Genomic DNA, 20,505 nt, shown 5'->3' on the forward strand with positions numbered 1-20,505 from the left:
AATCAATTAACATTGTTAGTCTTTTTCATCAAATTTTGCCGACCTGACATGTTAATTACACTGCCTTTATATAACATTATATATGATTGATAAAAAATAAACATGTTAAAAGATAACTAATTTTGACAGATAATGATTCGATTTTAATTTTTAAATTGAAAAAAATAGATGTAAAAGTATAGGAACTAAATCTCAATTTCTAGATAAGTACAGGGACTAACAGCACATTTTAACCCCTTCAAAAAAGTTTAAATACTCAATTTTCTGGCTAAGTGTTGCCTTCCCTAAAAGAAAAAAACCCACCTTAAAACTGAATTCTGCAGAAAGGGTTACATATTGCCAAATCGTGAGAAGGGCGATCAAGCGAAGGTGTTTAATTGGTTTTCTCATTGAATTCGATCTGATTCAATCATACCGCAGGTTAGGCAGGTAAATGAATTGGATGCAGATTGTGGAGTTTGACCTATGTTCATAAGGGGAAACGTCGATTATATTAGGTTAGCTTAAATTAATTTTCCCTGATTTAGTTCAGCCAATCAACCAATCGAATATGGAAGATGGAAAGAGGGTTTCGAAGGCCAAGTCCAAATTCGTGGCAATTGTGTTTCTTGCTTCTTCGTAATGGCATAACCGTCTCTGTTTCTTTTCTTTTTTTTGTTGTTGTGGATTACATTACAGGGAATTGAAAAGAAAGTGTTTTTAGACAATTTCTTCTACGCCTCCAACCGAAACGCTTTTGTAGGGAGAAAATGGATCATGCTCCTGCTCGCTACCCTCTTCAGCGAGGATGGGATAATAACAGCGTAATTGCGGTTTTCTCCTTTATAAAATGGGATCATTATCTCATCCCTTATACCAATATGAAACAAAGCCCTGCGGCGTTCTGGATATGGACTCTCCATTTGCCTAATTCATATTTCTTCCTCGCACTGACATAGCTTATCTCTTGAATCCACAGGCTCTTGAGGGGTTTTCTGCTGTTCCTGTACCCAATTACCGGTGAGTGCTTCCCACTGCTTATTATGGTCTCCATTCATTTACTCCCAATGGCTGTAACGCTTGATAGTTAGAAACTCTGTACCAGTCTTTTTTGTGCTTCGCAAAATTATGTGATGCCAGGGCGTAATTTTGTTTTTTTCTTTTGCTTTCATGTTGCCATGCCAATTTTAGATTTCATTCACTGTTGAAATACTTGTTTACACAAACATTTGGCTTCCTTGTATCCCATTTTTATCTTCACTCCCACTCTTTAATACTGCGGCAGGGTCCGTGGTTCTTATGATAAGAGGAGATTTCTAGATGAAAGATATTCCAGGGATAGTTTTTACCCAAGAAGTACCTGCCACCATTATTTTCCAGAGAGGGATAATCATTCCCCTCCTGCTGCTGCTGGTGTCTGGTCTCAATCAAGGGAGAGAAGTTATGAGGAAGAATATCCCCGTGATGAGGATTTTAGGCATCATCAGAAGCTTTATGTGGATTCATATAGGGACATGGATACATATTGTGATCATGAGATCGCTTTTCAAGATTTTGATAAGTTTCAGGATGGCTATCGTGGTGTTGACAACATCCGTGATCATGAATTTGGCAGGCCCTCTAGGTATGGGGGGCGAGATTGGGAAGACTACTCATATGATTATTATGATTATAGGCCTCACATTTCTCATCAGAGCAGGGACAACAGCCGTGAGAGGAATTATGAATATAGTCGAAATAGTTATGATTCTTGTCATAAAAGAGGCAGTTGCAGAGATGGCAGTTGGAGGAAGCGTCAATCACGTGATCGAGATTGTTTCAGTAGAGAAAGAGATCAGAGTCCACATAAAAGGCATGAGAGGTCTTGGTCACGATCCCGTGGATGTGATGATCATCCAAGATCAAGGTCACCTCGAGTTTGGAGCCATGGGCGAAGCCATAGAGAGGACAGCTATGATAATTATCAAAATGAGAAAACTCAGAAGCAAAGGGACCGAGAAGGGAAATATCAGCTGGAGCATTATTCTGTGGTGTGCTTCATTTTTCCATGTTCTTACCGTTGCATTTGTTTTAAACTTTGAATTTGGGTGAAGATTATGTTTTCTTGCAGGCACCATCTGCAACTGTTGTTGTAAAGGGTCTATCGCACAAAACGACGGAGGAAGATCTTTGCCAGATTCTTGTAATATTTTTTTGTTGTTTTCTTGGGGGTTGTATATTATTATTCTGTCACTTGTTATACATAAATAACAGTTTTTCAATTTTATATGACCATAAGGCTGAATGGGGCCCACTTCGTCATGTTCGTGTGATCAAGGAGCGAACCTCTGGCATTTCTCATGGATTTGCTTTTATTGATTTTCCTTCAGTGGTACCTATCACATCTTAGTAGTCAATGCTTTGTGTTTGGTGTTATTGAATGTTATATGAGGGAAACTGCTTCTGAAACAGGGGGCAGCACGCTCAATGATGGACAAGATTGGTGATGATGGTCTTGTTGTGGATGGTAGGAAGCTTGTCTTTGATTACAGGTAAATTCTCCCTACAATCATGATTGCAGTTTTTACGTGGCACAGTTTTTATGTTGCTCTGTGATGCTAGGTTTTACAGAATACTTTTATCAGTTGGTTCGATTCCTTTGCAGGTTTGATAGTAGAAAATGAGTTTATAAGGTTTTAACAAAATATAATCTGATTAATTTCAACTTGAGAGTATAATTGGCTGGAAATTAAAGAGAATAATGCAATATCTACGGAAAGAAGAAAACAGGGAACACAAGAACCTTGTATATTTGCCAAAGAGTGCTTATTTAATTGCCGAAATGATTCTGTTTAGCTGTAAATCTTAAAATGACAACTGAAATACAGAACTGCTTTAAACATAAAACCATACTCTCCCTTTGTGTTCTTAAGTAAGAGGTGCCATGCAATGGAAATCTTACAATTACCGCTTCATCAACCTTAAATGTCTGAGGTATATTATATGCGCATTGTTCAAACCTGGATCATTGGGTTACTCCATGCTTGTTGATTGATTTTAATATTATCTAAAGCTTCTGTACATTGAGGAATGAATATGGTTGAAATCAGTACCACATTTTAAATTGATGAAAAAACTCACTTATTTCCCCTTTCTTTTAAATGATAAAAAGAAAAAAGAGTGTTCTCATTTAATGTTTTTCCTACAATGTGTTTGCATACAAAACTATTGCCATGTTGAAATCTATTCTGTTACAGTAGTAAGCCAACTGGGGGCACTGGTGGACCTTCTGCTCATAATAATGCTGTGAAAATGGGTCACTCAAATCATAAGAGCACCACATTACGGTCTGATTGGATGTGCAAAATTTGTGGATGTGTCAATTTTGCACGTCGAACTGAATGTTTTCAGGTCAGTTTTTCTTTCCCAGTCTATCTGATTTTTTTTTTTTGGACTAAAACATTAACTTATTGAAGCCTTCTTTCTGTGATATATCTTTAGATCACCTTCCTGTTATCACTAGCCAGAATTAGGTAACTATAGTTGGCTAGCTTCATGTGCCATTTTATTAAGGCACACCAAAAAGTGATGCTAGGAGCTAGGCTAGGGATGTACGGGGATTGAGATGTCAAAAATTGCAATGCATGTACATTGGCTGTTGAAAATTGATATATTGTGTACCCAAATGTGACAGCTGAATCCTATTATGTTGATTTATTTCTTTTATTGATGGTGCATTAAGTTTAGTGCTAGCCTGCAGTTTTCCTAATGACTGTTCAAGATTTTTCCAGCTGAGTTAGTGCAAAATTGATGTGTCCTTTCTCTCAACTTTCTATGCAGTGTAATGAGCAACGTACTGATGATGCTCCAGTAGCTGACATATCTTTAACTGGAAAGAGAGGATCTGATTCAGGTTGGTTCAGATCTTACTTTGAGCAGGCTTTTATCATCTTTGTGTAATTGCCACATCATATTAATTTGAACTGTAGTAGGTCCTACCCATGTATTGGTTGTTCGTGGATTGGATGAAAATGCTGATGAGGAAATGCTTCGTTACGAGTTTTCTAAATATGCCCCAATTAAGGTCTGTGTGTTTATCATGATACTCTTTTGAAGGAAAACTCTTTTCTAGCACCTGCAAAATCTTATGGATTTAATCTGCAGGATCTTCGCCTTGTTAGAGACAAGTTCACCCATGTTTCAAGGGGATTTGCTTTTGTACATTACCATTCGGTATGACTTGCTTCTTTATGGTAATTTGACTGTGCTTTATATTTAAATCTAAGTACAATAACTGCAAATAAGAATGGGTTATAAATGGTTTTCTTTATTATTAATATGTTTACATGCCATTAATCTGATAATAGTCTTGTCTTGCTAATAAGTCACATTGGCAGCTGTCAAGAAAGCAATCCTGAGAATGTGTATTCCCAAATTTTTTAGCGTGTTTCACTTCTCTTGAGCAAATAAAGAAAAAAATTGATTCTAAAAATTTGAAATTTATCATCTCTATTGTGCACATTGGTTCAAACACTAGTATATTTATTGGAAAAGCTTTTTTCTTTACAACCAATGACATTTTGGAGTTTTTGTACATTTATTTTTAGTTCATTATAAATATTATACATAATAGCAGAGGCTATTCAAAAGTAAAAGAATAGTGCTATTTTCCAAATGTTATTTTTACTAATCCTGCAATGTAATATATGAAGAATACCACAAATTCTGTTCTCTTGTTCAAATGAAGAGCATCATGTCTGTAGGTGATGAAGAGAAAATATCTGCATCCATAAATTTCTTCAACTGATTTATTCTCCATTAATACACTTTCAACACAGTAGGATAACTTAACGCATATTACTATCCTATGTCCTGGGGTCGCTTTCAATAAACGATGCTCTAGAATTCCGTGCTCCCTTGTAGGCTGAAAGCTGTTGTACTTAATACTTTTCTGCTTTTGTTATTTTGTCTAGGAATTTTTGGTTGGCAAAATTATTTATGAAATGAGCTATATACCTCTGAATGTTTGATGTCATATAGGTTGGTGATGCCACAAAAGCCCTTGAAGCCACAAATGGGACAACCCTTGAGAAGAATGGGCAAATCTTAAGAGTAGCATATGCAAGGAGCATTATTGGGCCAAGATCAGGGACATTGGGATCTTTACAGTCAAGTAGCCTTGCAGCTGCTGCAATTGAGGCAGCAGCTTTTTCTCAACAGGTATGTGAATGTATCTTTAGTTTTAATGATGATGTCTGCATAGATTTTTGTACTTTTGAATGGATGATAGTTTCTACTGTAAATATATTTTTTCATGCTTGTACTGGCAAGAATAGGCTGGACAATCTTGTCAGCTGAGGTAAGATTAAAACCTGGTCAAAAGTGTTCAAAACCAGATTGTGGATAAATCTGGTTTTAATTTGCCTGATTAACTGGAAAAAAGAAGTACAAGGCCCAAGAACAAAATCATTATCACCAGCTCTGGCCTGCACACTACTTCCATATCACCTCTACCACCTGCTAAAGTCTCTTAAGACTCAAAAATGACAATACACTTAAGACTCAGAAACCGGAATTACCACTGTCAATGTAATTGTAGATATTGATCTTAGATGTGATGTGAAGGAGAGATAACAATTAGGAAGAAAACAAAATATTAGGAGGCAATGATCATGATGTTTACATTACAATGAAGTAGTTTGGTGCTTCGAACTGACTGAAAGAAGATTTTGAGTCAGTTACTACTTACACGAAAGTTGATAATAAGAACCCAAAAGAAAAACATGGGAAGACTGAAAGAAGCTCTAAATGTGTACGTGGAACTGAAGGAGAGAAAGGAGAGAAAGAAGACTCCATATCTGGTAAACTCCAATGACAGAAGTGATAAGTATAAAGTAATACTGAGAAAAACGAAGCAATAGTTAGTTGTAAAAATTGTAGACAATCATGTCACTATAAGGTGTCCCTGAAAAGTCAATTGTTTTCCAATGTCTACTGAACTTGGACCTTTTTTTGAAGAAAGAATTAATATTGTGCGTTTACTCTTGGATTTTGGCTTCCTTGGTCAACTCTTTGCTGTGGCATATTTCTAGGATGTGTTGTGGGTTAGAAGCTTAAAAGAATCAATCATAATGGAGTTCCATGGACTAAGAACCCTTACTCTATTGAGAATATAATTACCTACGTAGAATCATCTCTATTACTAATACGATGAACTGATTGGAGTGTTTCACCTCTTTTCATTATTTTGTTATCAGTGTCCATGGTCTAGTGGTACAGAAGGAAATAAAAGAGATTTAAGAATCATGAGCATTTAGGAGTGAAAATGCCTTTTTTTTTTTTGTTTTAAATGCAAAGAAGGAAAATGTTGTAAGGTCACTGAAACATGACTGGTTAATGCGTTATGTATATATACTACAACTTCTTTGCTTTCGATATAGTCAATTTATTCTGATGCAATTTATGGCATGTACAATTTCATGACTGCAAAAATTCGGCATGTAAATTCACAGGGGTTTCTAGCTGAATACTTTTGGGATATAATCTGATAGCCATGGGTTTTGTTCTATTGCTGCCATAATTATTCTATTTCATGGTTATTAGTGTTTGATGTTCATATGGTCAATATCACAGATGGTGCTTTTATTTATTTATTTATTGTTATCTAGTACCCTGTAAATCTAGCTAGAGTATACCCTACAATAAACCCTTAAAACCTGAAAGCAAACTACCTTAGATTTTACTAATTAGTACAGTCATCTGCATGCATACATGCATATATATATAATGGCCCAGCTGATGATTCCATGCTGCTCCTCTGGTATTGCTTTTCTTAAGCTTTTGCATTTTTATGTAATTTCATGGGATGCAAGGTGCTGTTTATTTTGTTCATCCTAGTTGCCATCTTAGTTCTAAATGTTTCTTGGACTTACGGTATTGCTATATTTCCTTTCAGTATGATGCTGTTGGATGGACAGCAAAGGAATATAACCCAGATGACAAACAGTCTACTAGCTGGCAGGAGCAGGTTGGTGGTTCATTTGCAGTTCAACTGGACCATTCAGCTTTGCATTCTGGATTTGTGTGGGATGAAGCCTCTGGTTATTACTTTGATGCTGCTTCTGGGTTTTACCATGACAGGAATACAGGTTTGCATGCATTTTCTTGAAGTTTTCCATGCCATTGCTTTTTTCCTTTTGCACATTAGAAGTCAAAATATTAGGATACTGATTTTTCTTTTTTAAATTTATTCTCAGAGAACTTAAAAATTTTCTAACTGTAGAATGAAAATTGTTATTTTATTAGAAATTGATTTATTGGGGGTGCGTCCCTTGCATTCAAATGCTTTTTTGCTTCAAAATCATTTTATATTGCATGGTGTCCGAAGTTCAAGCTGCTATTGGTGGGGATGGGGTTTAGTTGGGTTATTGCTTCAGTCGTTACCAAGAATATATTGATGTGAAAGCTGAATAAAACTTGGGGATTGTTTCCTTTTCTAATATAGCTTTTATTTTCGTCAATTCTAATGACAAAAGCTCAGGGCTCTTTGTTTTTATACAGATTCTAGGTTTAAATTGTTCTTTTTATAGATTTTATATAAAAATGTAAAAAAAACAAAGATACCCTCATAATAATATTTGTTACCTTTCAAATAGAAGGGTTTTTTACTTATTTCTTTATTATTGAGTTGGTGTTTGGTTAACTCACGCATTTCAAAATTTCAAAAATTCCTTATTCAAACACGCCTAAAGGGTTGCAATTTTAGGCCTAATTTGTTTTCGGTTGCTTCAACATGCAGGCCTTTATTATGACAGTAACAGTGGGACTTGGTTTTCGTACGACCCCCAATCCCAGCAGTACATCCCTTGCAGTGATCAGAATGACAAAATAATACCTGGTAAAGAATATGAGCTTTCTAGAGAAGCTGATGGTTCCAGTAATTCAAAAGTAATAACATCTGCACCAGCTGCTATGGTCACATCAGTTGAGAAGGCAGCCTCACTACCAGATGCGGTTGAAGCTGCAGCAGCAGCAGCACTGGCTGCAGAGAAGAAAGAGAAGGAGAAATCAAGAGAGATAAAACTTGCTTCAAAGAGTAGTATACTGGCTAATAAGAAGAAGATGAATAATGTGTTAACCATGTGGAAACAGAGGAGTCATGAAGGGAAGGCATCCCAATCAGGTCTTAATGACAATCACCTGTCTGCTTCATCTGAAGATAGGCCTCTTTCAGCTGAACAACATGCAAAAAGCAAGTATAAATTTGATATGATGGACCTGAAGGAGGGTGATACAAGAAGTTCAGGAGTCAATACAACTGCCCAAGCTACATCAACATGGGGTTTGGGGTCTCCAGTCAAGCCAAGGCCTATAAATAACAGCTCAGGGGGGAATTTAATGGGAGTAATAAGAGGTTCTGCAAGGGGCCTGGTGAAATCTGATATTCCATTTCCCAGATCATCTGCCAGGGTTTCAACCTCTTCAGCTGGTGGAGTTGCTGAGGGTTCATTGTCATCAACTTCGGATCCTGCATCTATGACTCCCTTTAGGACTGATGCATCTGCATCGGGTTCTATTGCACCTTCAACTACAACTGGGAGTGGTAAAAGAAGGTTTTCTGAAGCACCAGTGCCTCCCACTACCAACAAGGAGCAGTCTCAAACCACTTATAGGGACCGTGCAGCTGAGAGGAGGAACTTGTATGGTTCATCATCTTCCACCACTGATGATCTACCTGATGATCAGTTCTGGAATTCAAGTAAGCTTGTTTAAGATTATTGAATCTTCTTTGTTCATGTTATGCCAATCATTGTTTCATACCATCAAAATTATCTCCAAAATCCCTTGGATTTATTTCTAATGTTGGTGGCTTAAAGGCCTTGGTTGTGTAACTTGATTGGTTCATTTATTTATCTTTAAAATATTGTGTTAACTTGTGAGAAATTGTTCGTTTGTGTATTTTGAAGATTGAGATTTAGCATTCAAAAAATTCTCCTCAGATCCAATGCCTTTCCCACCTGGAGTTGGTGGTGGACAGGGGGCTGTATCAGATGATGTACAAAGTTTCGAGGTCATCACAGCAAAGAAAGCAATTGATGAGAACAATGTGGGCAACCGAATGCTCCGCAGTATGGTTTGGCATGAAGGATTGGTATTGTTTCTCTCTTGCACCTTTTAGCTGTTGATTACATATTCAAGTGCTATTGAGCTGCTACACGTCTCCCCTTGAAATTTCTGTCCCCATTATGTCTGATGCATCCCCCTGTCCAGCACTTTCTCCTTAGTTTTGGACCTTTGCATTCTATTATTAGGTAATAGTTGTTATGCATACAGGGAAAATAACATTAGGCTCATCTTCTTTAGCTGGCATTTTGTTAACAACTGTAACTTTGAAGCCGAAAGTTGCATCCAATTTTAGATTTGGGGGGATTAGGTTTTGATGTTTGTGTGCATTTGATGTGATAAAATAGGGAATGGGGAAGGATGGAAGTGGAATGACAGAAGCAGTTGAAGCACAGGGAATAGATAAAAGTACAGGACTTGGAAGTCAGGTGAAGAAGTTGGACCCCAGCCTTGAGGTGCAAGCTGGCGATAATTACAAAACTGTGATTAATAAGAAAGCACTTGCTAGGTTCCAACAAATGTCATAGGTTGGATCACACAGATGTGGACAGTGGAAAATGTAAGTCTTTGTTTATAAACATAGTTTGAAATCTTTAGGTTTGAGATTATATTTCATTTGTCTGGATGAATGGAGTTTGTTTCTCTAGGCCCTTAGATCATCTTGATAAGGTATATGTACAAAGACACATGAATCCCCATGTTTATAAACTTAATTTGGAAAAAGACTTATACTAGGTTATATCATTTTTATAATACAAATTAAGCAAAAAATTATATAAAATTATAATATATAACATTTATAAAAAAAGTTTTATAAATTGCCTAATAATTTTCTTAATATTTTTTATAAATAATATAATTTTTTGTCATAACTTTAAAAAGTTATTTTTTTATAAAGTTCTGATAAAAAAAATCATAACAAGTTTTTATGATTAAATATATTGTTTTTATAATATATATAATGAATACATAAATAAGTTACGTCTATATTTTTTTATCTTAAATTTTATAAATAAATATATTATAACACCTTTATAACATATAATTTATTTTTTATAAAAAACTTTTTTTTCATAATTTTAGAAAAATTTAAGGATTTAAAGAATATAATTTTTTTTGTTATAATTTTATAAAATACACATTATTTTTGTAATAGATTTTTTTTAAGATTTATAATATATAAAACTTTTCGTAATATTCATCCGAAATACTCATACGTGTTCATGCTTATGATATAATTTTTTTAAAATTGAAATTACATGTGTAATTATTTCAATTCTCACTCTCCCTCTAAGAATTGAAGAGTGTAATTAGGGTGTTTCAATTATACTCAATTTGATGGGTCCACTAATTACAATGGTTAGCCAAATATGTCATCCTTGTGTAGTTAAAGTTAAAAATTATCTTTTAAGACAAAATTAGTCTTAAATTTTTTTTAAGTACTATCGTATATGCTTATTTAAAAGTATATGATTTTTTATTGAAAATAAATATGTAAATGATATTTAAAAATAAATATATTAAATTACTTGGTTGTTAATAAGAAACTAAGTTTTGTTAATAAAAAAATAATTGAAAAATGTTAATATTAATTAAATTTATATTTTATTTGATATGAACGTTTTCAAAAAATTTATCCTCACATCTCTAGTAAAGTGCTCGATAAATAAAACGTATGTGTTATATAATAATAATTACAACTTGATCGGAGATTCGACCCAACATCTAAATTATTCGACCTATATAATAAAATTCTAAGGCATGAAACAAAGTCTATATTTCGAGTCGGGCCAATCTTAAGCAAATACAAAGTATGTTAATATTATGCTTAAGTCCAACCTAAATCTAGTCCGGCTCATAAACACCATTCTACACCGGCAACAATGCCGACAACAATCGAATTAATACTCAATCGACAATTAATGAGACTCTTTAATTTAGTATATTCATGTGTCCTAGTTAAATGGTTATTAGATTTTCTAAACTCATCTATTTTACCGGTCATTTTGATTCAATACAAATTTATTGTCATCGCATTATTCAATAATAAAAAATAAGTGATACCATACCCCTTGGAGCGAAATTAGTCCAGTTGATATAAAATTAAAAAAATTTTAACAATGTAGAAGGATGTGAGTACGAGTGTGCTGAAGTGTATTATCCTCTTATTTAAGAGTTGGGAAGGAACTATAGGTAGTTTGAGACATTATTATAAGAACATATAATAAGATTAATGTTCAAAAAAATATAAAAGAGATTTTGGGGCACTAAAACTTGATATGAGTAAAGCTTATAACAGAACAAGCTGAAATCTTCTAGAGGCAACCCTACAAGCTAAATTGGATTTGGAGAATACTAGTCAAAATTAATCATGAAATCAGGGGTGAAGTTAGGAATTTTTTTAGAGCAGAATGTAGTTGTATATTTTAATGAGAACTAAATACAAGTTTACCAATTTAATAATTTATATTTTTATAATCTTTTAAATGAATAAATAAAAAAAATTATTTTTTTGGGGGGACAATGCAATTTTCCTATATACTAATTTAAAATTTTGACTTAATACTCATTTTATCCTTTAAATATCGTTAAAAAATTGATTGGCATATGACAACAATCAAAATGTGCCATGTTACATATCCAATTAATTAGAATGCGATATGTAAGAATAGATTTATAAAATTTTATGTGCTACTTCTGTAATTTGTGGTAAATGACAAAACTCACGGATTTCATTAGACTGAGAGAGGATACCCACATATTAACATCAAAGTGGGGACAATGGTCAGCTCGAAACAGCAGCGTGGCAGGTAAGCATCTACCTTAATAACATGCCAAATAATACAGTAGCTTTCACTGACTCGGGGGACATAAAAAAAAAAAAACTAATTAGTCTATGTATATTTCGAAATATAAAAATTAATCCTATATTAAATGATGGTGTGAAATATTAATTGAAATGGTTTATTATTAATTTAATCCTTGAATCATAGTTTAAATATCATTTTAAATTTTTTTAAATTTAATAATAATTTTAAAAACTAAAAATAAATATAAATTATTAAAATTAGTTAAAAATTTAATAAATTTAACGTTCAATATTTATCAAATTTATCAATTTAATCCTAACTCTAAAATTTTAAAAATATATATTTAAAAAAATTATTTTTAGTATTTTATAATTCATCAATTAACCGATATAAGATACTAAAATAAGAAAAAGAGTATACTCTTTCAATTCACTTGAACTCTAAAAAGGTGGTATAAAACACACACAAAAAAATTAGGGTAAACTCCACCAATTGTCCTTAAACTTTGTTTAAAATTACATTTCAGTCCCCAACATTTAAAAGTTACATAATAGTTGCTAACATTATTAAATTATTACATTTTGGTCATTTTTCCATTAACTATCATTAAGAGGATAATATGACACGTTAATTTAAATAGTTAATTATTAATTTAGCCTTTGAATTATAGTTAAAATTTTATTTTCACACTTTTATAAAAAAAATTAACCATAATTCTAAAATAAAAAATTTAAAATCTTAAAGATTATAATAAAAATACATATATTTTAAAATCCGCCATCGATTTTTGTTATATTTTTTTCCTTAAGAAATCAAATTCAGATTTAAATATTTAAAACTAGAGGGTGCCAACTTAATATTCGTTCAAAGAAGAGGTACGATTATCCCCTTTATTTATAAGCTAAAATGAATGGATAATAAAGTAAGCAAGCAAGTGAACAACAATCCACCTTGTTGACATCCTTTATTATATATAGCATGGATTGAGGATGACCTACATTTCATTGCCCCCACAAAAATGCAGAGCTGACAGCAGAGGGCATAGCCACCTCTTTTGATGGATGTACTGACCAATCCATTGAAGATTTTTATGTAACCATTGAAGATATTTATGTTAAGTTCCAATAGAATAAAAATCAAAATTTTCGAGATACGAGAAGTTACGTTCGCGAAGCTTTAAGTTGAGAATCTATTAAATTAATTTGAAATTTTGTGTGAAAATAAGAATATTTAGATGTTTCTTGTGTCATATCCAAATAAGTATTTAACCATTGTTATAGTAACCAAGGATTAAGTTAGAAAATTGCTTCGAGAGGGTTAGAGATTAATCATAAATTATTGCGGGGTTAATATAACTATACTAAAATGTAATTTTATAAAGATTTAAGAGACTAACTAATAAATCTGCCATTTGGGAGGTCGAGGTCACTGACTACCCTTTGTCTTTGTCTTTGATAATCATAATCAATTTGGGTTTTATGATTATTATGATTTCTTTTAATTAAATGGTTTTTATTTTCGATTCTCTGAAGGTTTTTTTTTTCTTTCATATTATGAGGTAATACGATTCGGAATCATGTTAAAAGAGTTTAAATATCTTCAGTAATCATCATATGATGTGCATTCAAGTTTTTGTTTTACTTTACAGGAATAGACTAAATAATAACTCAAAACTAGGAGATATTGTATGAAATTGTATGCATTTTTTTGACAAATCAGATTTTGAAAAGAGATAACCATCTTCCTAAACAATAAAAAAGAAAACAGAGTTAACAACAAAATTGTTTATTCATAACATAGATTAAGCAGTAGTGTTTCTTCACAAGCCATCTGCAAGAGGGTACAAAAGCAAATAAAAAATATCAAGGAAAGGGGCCTCTATACAAGTACTCGCATGTATAGTTTATTCCAATTCCATGACTTTGAACTAATTTAACTAATCTCTTTTTGACTTTCAAAGGCGTGACATAGCAAGAATCTGTTCATGACCCTCCACGTGATATTGAGGAATTTCTTTATTGATTTGCGTAGACTTCTTCTCTGTAACCTGGAATGTTTTGGCCATAGCTCTTAGCTGGAATTTCTGTATTTTCCCCGTTGAAGTTTTGGGCAGCTGTGATAGAAACTTCACCTTCTTTGGGATCATGAAATGTGGGAGGTTTTTACGGCAGTATGATATAATATCGGCTTCTTTCACGTCGCCTTTTTGGCTGGTTTCGTTCTCTCTTAATGAAATAAAAGCACAAGGGCTTTCCCCCCACCGTGGGTGCGGCATTGCAACCACTGCTGCTTCTAGAACTCTGGGATGTTTGTAAAGAACCGATTCAAGCTCGACGCTACTGATGTTTTCGCCTCCAGATATGATTACGTCCTTTGATCGGTCTTTTATTTCGAGGTACCCATCGGGGTGTATAACTCCCACGTCACCGGTGAAGAACCATCCCTTTTTAAAGGCTTTGGAGGTGGCTACTTCGTCTTTGAGATACCCTTTCATGATACTACTTCCACGCAAAACGATTTCCCCTATGGTTTTCCCATCCTGCGGGACACTTTCCATGGTTTCCACGTTCTTCACGTCTACATCTGCTAACGTCAGTACACTAATTCCTTGTCGGGACTTGATTTTTGCCTTATGTTCTGCGGGTAGATGGTTCCACTTGGCTTGCCATTCGCACACTAAAGCGGGACCGGTGGCTTCTGTTAGTCCGTAAGCATGTGTTACGTAGAAACCAAGGTGTTCCATCTTCTCGAGCAATGGGGCTGGAGGGGGTGCACCGCCGGTGAGTATTTGGACGGGAGAGGAAATTTCCCGGCGCTCGTTTAGTTTGGCTTCGAGGAGGATGTTGAACACGATGGGCGCGCAACACATGTGGGTCACTTTGTGAGTCGCTATGCTTCGGTACATGTCGTACGCGGTGGTATTGCGTATACATACATTGGTGGAGTATACATACATTGGTTCCACCTCGTGCTGCAATTCCCCAAGTGAAGGTCCAACCGTTGCAATGGAACATAGGGAGAGACCAAAGATAAACAGGCTCATTCCCCATTTCCCACCCTAAAATCAAGGATAAAGTGCTTAAATAAGCCCCTCTGTGACTGTAAACAACCCCTTTGGGTTCCGATGTGGTTCCGGATGTATAGTTGAGTGAAATAGGATCCCACTCATCTTGTACCTCAATGGGGACAAATCTCGGATTACCCATTTGGATGAGCTGCTCATATTCCAACTCCCCAAGTCGAACACCCGTGGGGGAGTCTACATCATCTATGACAATCACCAATGGCATCGATGACTGCCCTTGTTGTGAATCCGCCATCAAAATCCGAAGAGCCTCGCTAGCCAACTGCACGTACTGATAATCAACAAACAAGGCCTTGGCCTCAGAGTGACGAAGAATGGTGGCAACATTCTTAGCATCCAGCCTGCTATTAATGGTGTTAAGAACAGCACCAGCCATGGGAACAGCAAAATGCATCTCATACATAGCCGGAACATTAGGAGCCAACACAGATACCTACGAAAAAGACATGTTTTCTAAACATCAATGAAAAGAAAAAAAAAAAACACTAACATACATACATGTAACACAAATGGCGATTGAAAGAAACTTACAACATGGTTGTTAAGTATGTTGAGAGAACGTAAAGATGAAGCCAGACGACAACACCGCTCGTAGGTTTGACGCCAAGTGAAACGAGTGTTCTCGTAGATGATGGACGTACGATTAGCATACATACTGCCAGCTCTTTTGAGGAACGACAAGGGTGTAAGTGGCACATAATTTGCTTCGCATTTCGAGAGTCGGTCCATTCTAAATTTTTTGAAAGATTGGTTTCTTTTATAAACTCTGTTATTTGTTTGGTTGAGAGAAGAAAGAAAGAAAAGATTGAATTGTGAAGGAATTAGGATGGAAGGAGAAATATATATAGGCTGGGCAAAGAATTTCTTTTTTTAAAAAAAAAATAAGAAGTAAATATAATAAAAAAGTGAATTTAAGGAAAACTGATACGGAAATTGCTGAGATATTGCAAGGCAATTTAATGCCAAATTACTTTAAGTGAAGATTGATTAATTTAGCTTTGGAAATAAGGATTCTTGAGTTGACCCGAACTACCCAACGCACGTTCACACACACTGGCCCCATAGTGTCTCAAGTCACTATCCCACTTACGATTTTCCCCTTCGGCTTTGAAATTGGATTATGGTTTCACCATATTGTGGGGCTGCTTGAATTTCCAACCGATGCTAATGGTTTTCGTTTTGTTTCCATCTTATCCTTTCCTCCCTCTCAAATTAGTCGATTTTTTGAGGTTAAAATATCTGTCTTATTTCAATTGAGTCTTAACTCGATTAACATAGGTATTATTGTCAATACAAGAAGAAATCGATTTCAGTGCGTTGAAATGCATTATACTCCCTTTTATAGGTTATGTGTAATTTTAGATATTATACAAAAAAGAACACATATAACCAAAACTTATAATGAAATTGTTTTAAAAAAAAAATCTCCTCCCGTGAATTTCTCTTAAATTTTTTCTTCTTCATATATATAAAACTTTCAAACGTTTTTTTTCTCAATTTATCAATTTAAGTTATGTTAATTAAAAACATTATTAATGATGATGGTTATCATATTTTGATTAACATAAATTGTGCTTAGTATTTATTGAAGGTGTTAATGCTTCATTTGAAAAAATTATGAATGCGGTATGTTTTTTTTAATGGAAAAACGTACATATGCATAACTTTATATATAGAAGTTATGAAGAGGTCCCTATATTCAGCAATTCGTAAAAATATGCACCATTTAAGTGAATTGTTAGGAGCATAAAAAAGTTGATATATAAAAAAAAATTAATGGCTGGAGGCTAAATTTTTATCCAGCTTTTGTTTAATTTTATTTTGTTTTAATATTTATGAGCATGTTTATATTTTACATAAAATATTTAAAGATATCTAATATTGTTTATAGATTTTCTAATATTTCTTTTGAATTTTATCTTAATTTTATATTGAGTAAACCTTATTTAGGTTACGATATATTTCGATTTTTTAGATAAGGTGTGCCATGTAATGATTTAATTTAGTTATAGTTATTTGGATCGAGGAACAACACTGGGAATTTGCATTTTGACCCTAAAAAACTGTTCCTAAAAAAAAGGGTAAATTACACTAGTAGTAATTTAATTACTAAGATATCATTTTTGGTCATCCAACTATGAAAAATTTTAAAATGGCCACTTAACTAATAGTAAATTTCTTTTTCGGTCACCCAACTATTCAATTTTATCTTTTTTAGTCACCATTGAGCTGACGATAGCAGTTTTTAAAATTGACATAATAGCAATTTTAACCCTCAACATTTATATATTGTGTCAATTTAGTCTTGATTCTAGGAAATATAACCATCAACATTTACACATTGTGTAATTTGTGATTTTTTTTTTTGCAACTTTGCTTCTTCTTCTTTTTTACCATTTCACCTAAAAAGCTTAAAAAATATCAGCTAAATTTGATTTAAAATATACAAAAAATGGAAACACTAAAAAATTTAGGATAATAATTTTCATCTTTTCTCATTCTTTTAAAGTTAACTCTTAATGTTACAAAAAAAAAGAGTAAAACTAAAAAAAGAAGAAGAACAAAGACCGAATTACACAATGTATAAATGTTGAAGATAATTTTTTTAGAATCAAGACTAAATTGACATAATTTATAAATATTGAGGATTAAATTTATTATTATGCACATTTTAAAAGTTGCCATCATCAACTAGTTGTGACCAAAAAAAACAAAATTGATAGTTGAGTGATCATTTGTAACTTTTTTATAGTTGGGTGACAAAATAAGTACTAATAGTTGGGTGACCATTTTATAACCTTTCATAATTGAGTGACCAAAAAAGAAATTTTCTAATAATTAAGTGACTACTAGTATAATTTACCCAAAAATTTTGGTTTGACTCCTTTTCAAATATATTTATTTGTTATTATATTTATACCTATACTTTTTCAACCAAACATATTGTACGTATTATTGTAACTTTGACATGATGTGTCAAATACATTTAACTTTGACATCTTTCCAAAATGTTATATTGAATTAATATTTTTTAAATAATAAACATGTTTTAAAAAAAATAAAAATGTTATAAGTTGAAAAAAATGTGCATCATAAATTTATGAGCATACAAAATTCATTTATTACATTGTATATATATAAGAAAAACAAATATTGTATATATATAAGAAAAACAACAATTTAAATATGGTTGAGGATATGATTTAAGTGCGCTTCAGTGCATTATCTTTCGATTTATGGGTTAAAGCATTATCTTTCGATTTATGGGTTAAAGAGAAGTTATGAGTCGTTCTAAGTATTGTGTCAAATGGAGTAGATATGATTGAAACCTATAATGAGATTATTAAAAAAAATGACATCAATTTTAGGGATTTTTTTATAAAAAATTACTTGAACAAATAAAAAAATTATTTTTTTAATTCTTATTTTTGGGTAATAACTAATATATTAACTAATAAAAATATAATTTTGTTGCAGGCCAATTCTGACCCATTTAATTAAACCCCTTACAAACCCATTTACCCCTTTTACAAACCCGGTTGACCCATTTAACAACCCTTCAGCCCATACAACCTACCCAATACCCATTAGCCCAATTACCCAAACCCTTTAAAACCCAAACAATACCCAACAACCCACTAACCCCTAAACCCTGGAGCCCAATAATCAAGCCCAATAAATCTAGACCTAGCCCAACAACCAAAAAAAAAAAGCAAGCAAAAAAGAATGGTATGAAACCCTAGCCACCTACCCCATCAACAAGGTCACCTCAGCGCCACAACACCCATGCCATCCACCACCTGCTCCACCTGCAAAATAAGAAAGACACGCAACAGCAACAAAAAGAAAGCAGACAGTGTGACAAAATAGGCTATAAAGCCGAATGAAAACGTTTGTACCAGGGCTCTCTTTTTTTTTCAAAATATTCAAAAAAAACAAATCAATACAAAAACAACTAATATTGAGAAGCAATCAAAGGGAAAGGTGATTTCTTTGTTCCTTTTCCTCTTTATTTCTATTATCCTTAAATAGATAAACAAAAGAAATCAAATCTTACCTTGTTTGGGACGATCGGAGAGTAGAACCGAAAGGTTTCTCTTGATTTCTGTCGGCTTTGTTGAGGTTTTTGGATACTTTAACTACAGATCTAGGGTGGGGAAACAAAAGGGCTTAAAATGGGGTCGATTTTGCACCTTCGAACGGCGGTCCGATCGCCAGAAATTGCCCATGCCCAGAGCCCCCTAGACCCTTTCCCCTTTCTTTTTTCCTAAAACTTAGTTGAAATGAAAATTAGAAAAGAAACTTCATTTTTATACTGTTAATGAAACGGCGCCGTTTTGCGTTAATGACCCAGGGCACAAAACGACGTCGTTTTGCCCTGGCTCGGACCGACCCGACCCGACCCGCTAGGATCCGCCTTTTTTTTAACGGAAGGGTTATTTTCACGTTTAGCCCCTCCGCTTTTTAAAGGTTTTGCAATTAAGTCTTTCATGTTTTTTATTTTGGCCACATATTTTTTTGGTTTTCAATTTAGTCCCCTCATATACGCTGCATTTTGATGGGAAGGGGAAATTGCTATTTTGGTCCTCCTAGGTTACGCGCATTTCACATTTGGATCCTTTTTCTTTATTTATTTTTCGAATTTGCCCCAAAAATTTGTTTCATGTTCGATTTAGTCCTTTTTTGTTAGTTCACTATTTATTTTCCAATTAACTTGTTATTATTTTCTGTTATTTATTAATTATAATATACTTATTATATTTATCGTATTTATCACGTGTAGTAGTGTATGTTTATTATGTATGCATATGTATATGTATATGTATATTTATTGATGATGCTACTTTATTTCTTTATTTTAAGATCTTTATTACATTCATTTTTATATACTTCAATATTATTATTATCATTATGTCTTAGTGTATAATCTTTTTTATATGTATGTGTCTTTAATATACTTATGTATTATATTATATATATATTTTTTATATACTATTTCATATATATACTTATATTATCCTTATTATTATTATTATTATTATTAATCTATATTTTATTATATACGTATAGACATGCTTTTCACTATTGTACGTTATTATATTTATTATTTATTTTTAACATATTATTGTTTTATTTTCTTTATATCATTATTATACTTAGTTTTTTTTGTTGTTTATATATTATATTTTCTCCCTTTTACTTCTATATTTACTATTTTCATTATATTTATTCATTACTTATTATTATTATTTATATATATATTTTTTAAAAATCCCATAATACGTATAGACATCTCTAATATGTATTTCTTTAAGTGATATTATTATATATATTTTAGTACATACATATGTATACTTATATGAATATTCTTTTAGTATGTGCTATATATACATATTTTTTATTTTTATAATTATATATGTATATTTCTAACATTATATTACGTTTTCATATATATTATGTATTTACTTTGGTACCATAATTATATATTTTTATACGATCTTATGTACATACTACTATTTCACGTCCATT

The 20,505-nt window shown here is 33.0% G+C and overlaps 1 protein-coding gene, 1 long non-coding RNA gene and 1 pseudogene across 7 annotated transcripts; 1 reads left to right on the plus strand and 2 right to left on the minus strand.

The window, feature by feature from the left end:
- Positions 1-278: 278 nt before the first annotated feature.
- LOC107944135 (SUPPRESSOR OF ABI3-5) lies at positions 279-9,804 on the plus strand. Of its 6 annotated transcripts, none has more exons than XM_041075698.1 (15): positions 279-803; positions 959-999; positions 1,265-2,009; positions 2,090-2,161; positions 2,258-2,350; positions 2,431-2,510; positions 3,216-3,369; positions 3,799-3,871; positions 3,948-4,042; positions 4,123-4,191; positions 4,999-5,178; positions 6,914-7,106; positions 7,757-8,716; positions 8,958-9,109; positions 9,429-9,804. In XM_041075698.1, exons 1-15 carry the CDS (start codon positions 750-752, stop codon positions 9,606-9,608), a joined length of 3,141 nt encoding a protein of 1,046 aa, XP_040931632.1. In that variant the 5' UTR covers positions 279-749; the 3' UTR covers positions 9,609-9,804. The 6 variants fall into 6 exon arrangements, with proteins under 6 accessions (XP_040931632.1, XP_040931633.1, XP_040931634.1 ...); XM_041075699.1 differs by having other exon boundaries at positions 3,951-4,042; XM_041075700.1 differs by having other exon boundaries at positions 3,219-3,369.
- Positions 9,805-13,660: 3,856 nt separating this feature from the next.
- Positions 13,661-15,789, minus strand: LOC121204910 (trans-cinnamate:CoA ligase, peroxisomal-like; annotated as a pseudogene).
- Positions 15,790-18,375: 2,586 nt separating this feature from the next.
- Positions 18,376-19,577, minus strand: LOC121204911 (uncharacterized). Its single transcript, XR_005900047.1, has 2 exons — positions 19,034-19,577; positions 18,376-18,785 (listed from the first exon to the last, which is right to left on the minus strand). It is a non-coding gene; the product is annotated as an uncharacterized lncRNA (long non-coding RNA).
- Between the last annotated feature and the right edge of the window lie 928 nt (positions 19,578-20,505).

This window comes from Gossypium hirsutum, chromosome A08 (assembly GCF_007990345.1).
Source record: "Gossypium hirsutum isolate 1008001.06 chromosome A08, Gossypium_hirsutum_v2.1, whole genome shotgun sequence".
Taxonomy (NCBI): domain Eukaryota; kingdom Viridiplantae; phylum Streptophyta; class Magnoliopsida; order Malvales; family Malvaceae; genus Gossypium; species Gossypium hirsutum.

Bases quoted from the DNA above. Each gene is read 5' to 3' on its own strand.
- LOC107944135 (XM_041075698.1), top strand. From the start codon at position 750: ATGGATCATGCTCCTGCTCGCTACCCTCTTCAGCGAGGATGGGATAAT. The intron at 3,872-3,947 runs GTTGGTTCAGAT...TTTGAACTGTAG, and splicing joins AAAGAGAGGATCTGATTCAG to TAGGTCCTACCCATGTATTG. The intron at 5,179-6,913 runs GTATGTGAATGT...ATTTCCTTTCAG, and splicing joins CAGCAGCTTTTTCTCAACAG to TATGATGCTGTTGGATGGAC.